This window comes from Lepidochelys olivacea (genome assembly GCF_965140295.1).
Source record: "Lepidochelys olivacea isolate rLepOli2 genome assembly, chromosome: 6".
In the NCBI taxonomy this organism is placed as follows: Eukaryota; Metazoa; Chordata; order Testudines; family Cheloniidae; genus Lepidochelys; species Lepidochelys olivacea.
This window is the reverse complement of record NC_140416.1, coordinates 47,413,244-47,419,243: the sequence shown is the minus strand read 5'-3', so window position 1 is coordinate 47,419,243 and position 6,000 is coordinate 47,413,244. Positions and strand designations below refer to the sequence as shown.

Genomic DNA, 6,000 nt, shown 5'->3' with positions numbered 1-6,000 from the left:
ACGCGCTTACAATCCACCTATTCATTTTCTCCGCCTGGAAAGGAGACAGGGAGATGAACCGCCTGTCCGTACAGCTCTGTATATAAATTATGCGTCTGAATAAAATGAGAGACCAGCCCAATCACTGCTTTCAGGGACACGTGTTTGGTCTTTCATTCAGAAGCCGGGATCTTCACTTTGGACCGTTTTCATTGCCCAGCAGCGGAAGAAAAAGAAATCGCCAGTGAAAATCAGAGTGAACCTCCCGCCCCCGGCGCGCCTGTTTCCGATGGTCTCCTGCAGGCAGAGAGCACTCGGGATGGCTGGGGGGGGCGAGAGGCATCTTCACTGCGCACAGGTGATCGAGCCAAAGGCGGCTACTCCGCGCGGGGTTTTGCAAATTGACACAAACGCGCTGAGTTTGGAAATCCGGAGTTCCCATTGCGTGCTCCCCCCGCCCGCCTTTCTCTTCCCAGCAGACCCTCTTCCCGCCTCCGATTTACATACGAGCCGCCCAGCTCGGCTTTCACGGGCTGCCTCAGCCCCGTCCGGAGCCGCTGATTGGTGTTTCCCCCCGCAGGTTATTTGCATGCCGTCTGCACACGGGGTGCCCCACAGAAGAGTTCGCTCAAAGCTTCCGCAAGCGGCCGGAGTGCCGGCTGGAGCAGAGTCTGCAGCTCCCCGGGCTGCTCTTGGGCTCTCCTGCTGCCACCCTCCCTTGCTTTGCTCTGGGTAGCTGTCTGGGGAAGGATTCTCTAGGCTTGTCTTCTGGATTCCTCCTCTCCCTGCCTGCTCAGCACGCCGCTGCCTTCAGAACCACCCGGTTGAGCGGAGAGGTGGGGTTGGCCTTGTCTTGAGGCTCTGAAGTGACCTGCCCTAGGAGGAGACTCCTTTGGCACATTGGGGACTGTTTGATACTGACACTCCCCACTCCCTCCCCGTACTTTCCGTCCGTGCTCCAGACGGAAAATGAATGATCTCAGCCTGCCCGTGGAATGGAGACAGCTGGCACCCAGCAGAGCCTGAAGGAGCCTCTGAAGCTGAAGTGTGAACTTGATTCTCCTCCGCAATGTTATAAGCTGCCCAGCCGTTCCCTTTGTGGTGCCAGCCTCTCTGGTCCACTAACAGCAGCAAGGATCTAGTTTCATCTTCACCTTTTTGTGCCTCTGAGGGGCTGGATCACAATTCTTTCCTATGGCTGGGATATACAGCTCTACTCTGAAGACCCTGGAGGATTTAACCTTGGACTCTGGTTATGGGGCAGGGGATTCCTGCAGATCTCTTAGTCTCTCTTCTTCTAAGTCCAACTCCCAAGCCTTCACATCATCTCAGCACAGAGGCAACTGGTGGTACTATTCAGGCTCCATGAATAGTAGGAATAACAGCTGGGATACAGTGAACACTGTTCTGCCAGAAGACCCCGAAGTTGCAGACATCTTTTCCAAGTGTCCTAAACTGCCAGATCTAGAGGAATTCCCTTGGACTGATGAAGACATTGGGAAAATACTCAGAAAAGGAAAGGGGGAAGGAAATACCAGAAACTTTTCTCAGGAAGCTGTCAGGAGACTCTCTCAGCTACTTAGGAGAGCCCTGATCAGGGTCTCCAGAGAGGCCCAACGTCTGAGTGTGATGCATTCCAAATGTACTAGATTTGAGGTCCAAAGTGCCATCAAGCTCATCCAGAGCTGGTCGTTGTCAGAAAGCTGTGTCCTGGCTACTGTCAAGGCTCTTTCCCTGTACAGTATGAGTGCAGGAGATGGATTGAGGAAAGGCAAGTCCTCCCGATGTGGCCTCACCTTCTCAGTGGGGAGGTTTTTCAGGTGGATGGTGGACACTAGGATCTCAGTAAGGATTCATGAGTATGCAGCTATCTCTTTGACGTCTTGTATGGAAAATCTGGTGGAAGAAATCAAAGGCAGGGTTCTAGCGAGTCAGAGCCCAGATGGAGGAGGAGGGGGGGAGATCTCCTCTGAAATCCTTGAGTTGGTCATCAACAATGATGCTGAGCTTTGGGGAGTACTGCAGCCTTACGAACATCTCATCTGTGGGAAAAATGCTAATGGTAAGTCCAAGTTATGCAACTGTTAACATAAAAGATTGTTGTTATGCAGATAGTACTGTGATAGACATGGGCCTGATTTTCGGCTGCTTTGCACGTGGTGTAGTAATTTGCACATGTAAAAAGTAGATGCAAAACACTACCAAATCAGAATGTGAGGATATTGCAGTCACTGTGCACAGGTGTAAATTACTACACACGGTGCAACAGCAGTGGAAAAACAGGCCGTTTGTTATTAACAAAAATAAAGGCATTTGAGACGGCCATTAACTTCCCACCAGTTGTACTCTGAGCTTATTAGCATTACTAAGAGAGAATGAGTGTGTGTGTATCTCAAGTGTTGATAGGGGAAAGTTGCATTAACAAACTTTCTGAACTTTATTCTGATTTTAAAAAAAAAAACACCCTCATACTTTTCTCTGAAGAGCTTGCCAATATCATATAAAGGATGATATTGAGAGCTTTGTGGGGCAAACTTTTTGATCTTAAGCATGTTTTTTCTCAGATACAGCCTATAGAAGGAAAACAACTATGAGGTTAGTTTTTCAAAAATAACTGTACAACTTCTGAGCAAACAGCAATTATTTAAGATCTGTTGGGATAAAGGTTATAGTGCATGGTATGTAAATTATACCAATTTTCACTCACCTCACCAAATTGAGGATTAGAATAACATAGTATTAAGATACTTATCCCTGTAATCTGATTAGGAGAGAGTTTTTAGACAGTTAAGTAAATAAGCAGATAGGAAAATACCAGTATTTTACTGTGATACTGAAAGATACAAGGTTTAAAATAAATTTTGACAGGTCTTTGGGGAAACGTGCAATATTTGTCTTTGAACCGTGTCACTGAATGTTAAAGAGCAACTGATGTCCCACATAAAAGTTTGAGAAGCATTTAGTCCATGAAGAAAGGCTGTTTAGTTTGTGTTCATCTGTTCAGATTGCTTAGTCCTCACCTGAAGTTATAAACAATTGTGATATCAATAACTTCAGATTGAGGGACAAGCAAAAGGAGCAGATCTACCCTTAAGAAATAAAGATCCTGTTCTCATGGGAATGTTAGCAATGAAATATCATGCATTTATACAAAGGACCAAATCCTGTTCTGTGCTGCACAGGTGTAATAAGGAAAAGAATTGAGACAGCTCCTCACCTCCGTAGCAGTACCTCTTACATTAGCAATAAGGCAGTGTCTCAGAGCACTAGGAAGAAGGCTTAATTTCTGTGGACAATACACTGCTGAGCACACTTTATTTTCTCCCTTCCTCATCTTAGCCAGGCTTGAGCCAGCCTGTTCAGCACAACCACCATCACTCCATGCCTTCTTCCCCAACATATGTCTCTATTAGATATGGGCAGGAGTTGTCCAATATGTGGGAGAGAAATACGGCAAATATGCGATATGCGCAGAATTGTCTCTAAACAGGGTGGCTTTTTGGAATGTTTCCTTGGCACTGGTGGAATCCATAACTGCAAATTGTGTCAAGTGAAATATACAAATGAATTCACCTTCTTTTTAAACCTCAGCTCTTTAGTGTCAGGACTGTATTCTCTGTGCTGGGAAAATGCCTAGTACTTTTTTGGCTGCCACCAAAACAATACTAGATAATCCTGTGCAGGCCACAAGAACATTTGTAGTTGAGGATCTATGTGAAAGGACAGGAGGACCTTCTTCTCCCTGTCATCTGGAGTAAAATATTTCATGTGGTGCTACTTTGAAAGGTTTGTCCTCTAGGTAACCATGTTCTCTCTTCAGTTTTTGCCACTCAATTTCTGTCTTTGAGATAACTGAGCATGTTAATCCATAGTGTTGCTGATTTATAAAGTCTCTTTGCCTGAACAGAAATCTCCTTTTGGAATGATAATGAATGAATGGAGGCTGGTGTTTGATGGAAACATAAGCAGCTATGCAAGGAAACCGTTCTAAATATGCAAAACACCAAGTGTTCAGCTCATGCAATTGAATACTAAGCATTGACTGGCCATGGAAAAGGCTGGTTTCTTTAGCCTCTTTTTGTGGTTTCTGCCTTGCTGAATATTTTTCAATACATGCATTTACTTTTTTTGTACCTGCAGAGTATAAGGTGTCTTCAGGTGTGTTAAATGGCCACATTAAATTGAATTAATCTAACCTGAAACATAAGGATCAGTGACTCTCTTCTAATGTCCATTCTTGCAATTACAAGTCAAAGATGACATACTGCATTGAGGATTTAGCTAAAAGTATTAAATGGGCAAAATGAATAGGTAACCAACATAGTACAATAGATCCTGCAACAACAGGCTGTGAGTTGTCACTGCATTTCATTTCTGTATAAGAAGCTTAGCCACTGAGCCAAATTCTGCTCTTGGTTATATTAGTGGAAATGTGGAGCAACTCCACTGAGTTCAGTGGAATTGCTATTTGACATTTACACAAATATGGAGAGAAAAACTTGGCCCATTATGCTCAGCAGTCTGGAAAACTCAACAAACAAGAGCTGGTATACAAAAGGAATCAGTCCTTCTAGGCACTGATTCCCAATAAGGAAACACATGGAGGGAGCTACTAAGTGCTAATTGAGTTGTTTGCCTATTGCTCTATCAATACCAAACACCTGTATGGCTCATCAGTAGCGATATCTGCAGTTTATTATTGCAACTGGGCATTTTCAAAGACAAAACTAAATTAAGTATATAAACTGGCTAAAGGGAAGCTAAAGCACAGATGTAGAAGATTTAAATTGTAAACATCTTAAATGCCATCAATAGAAGATTGGTTAAAGCCATCAATCTTCAGTATATAGACCTTTTTTTTTTTCCAATTTAGAATTGCTGATACATAGATTTGCTGTGGTCTGGTCCTGCCGTCCTTGCATTCTCAAACTTCTTATTGAAACAAATGTGCAAGAACTTCAGGATCATGTGCTAAGAATTATAAACCAGGCTTTTAGTTGGGTGAGATTTTCAGCTGGTTTCCAGAAACATTAGCCTGGGACACAGGAGGAAACTCTTGATCTTTACAAAAAGTGTGATGGGCTTGTTAATGGTGCATGCATAGACAGGGTCTCCTTTTAAGTTGTCTTCAGCACAGCTGTACATATTAAGGACCTATTCTAGCATTTCTGGAGTTACTCCTTTCAGGGTGAAAACAAATCTCTAATTGTAGGGGGAAACTTCCCTTGGGGACAGATGACCCCATAGCTACGACCTGAAGGGTTTCTTGTACCTTCCTCTAAAGCAGCTGGTACTGGCCGCTCTTGGTGATAGTTTACTTGAGGAGAAGGACCATGGATTTGATCCAGTATGGCAGTTTTCATGCTGCTGTGTGTGTTCTCCTATGCTGTAGATGAATTGACTCATTTATTATTCATTATGCTGAGTTGTAAGAACTCCAGAAATGCTTTTGGCATTATCATTCTGTCTGCTAAGCACAGCACTTACCGTTCTTAACCACCTGAATACTCCTGAGCGTTCCTGGGACATCCAGATAGACTGCATATGCTGTGTCCTAACATTCCATAGATGGTAATGCTGAAGTTGCTGCAGAATTCAAAAGCAAAAGGGTCATTAACAGTTTGAGTGCTCCTAAACACACCTGGCAGGTGGGACAGCTGAAGTGATGCTCAGCATAGGAACTTTGTTGCTAACATATTGGTACTTCAAAGTAAAGGGATTAAGGTTCCAGAACAAGTTATACTGGTTTTTAAACAAAAAAATAAAACCAGCCCTGAACATTTCATAAAAGATATTTTAGGAAAACTTAGGCAAACTGATTGCACATGTAACTTTAGTGGAGTTATACTAGAGAAGAATTTGGTCTAATATGATAGTATATGATATTAAGAGCTGAGGCACAAAGGAAACTAAAAGCCCCATATTTGGTCAGTAACTAACCCCATTTTGCTTTATATTTCTCCATGCACCTAAATTAAGTCCTAATTTTAATTTCCTGGCTCTTGCAGAGGCGTAGCACTA

At 43.4% G+C, this 6,000-nt stretch overlaps 1 protein-coding gene across 1 annotated transcript in view; it reads left to right on the top strand.

Annotated features, from left to right (window-relative positions):
• Positions 1-497: 497 nt before the first annotated feature.
• The window catches only part of ABTB2 (ankyrin repeat and BTB domain containing 2), a 193,015-nt gene continuing 187,512 nt past the window's right edge, over positions 498-6,000 (top strand). The window contains exon 1 of the mRNA XM_084630910.1: positions 498-2,041. Within this exon, the coding sequence (XP_084487036.1) occupies positions 1,174-2,041 (868 nt within the window). The 5' untranslated portion in view covers positions 498-1,173. The remainder of the gene's footprint in view (positions 2,042-6,000) is intronic.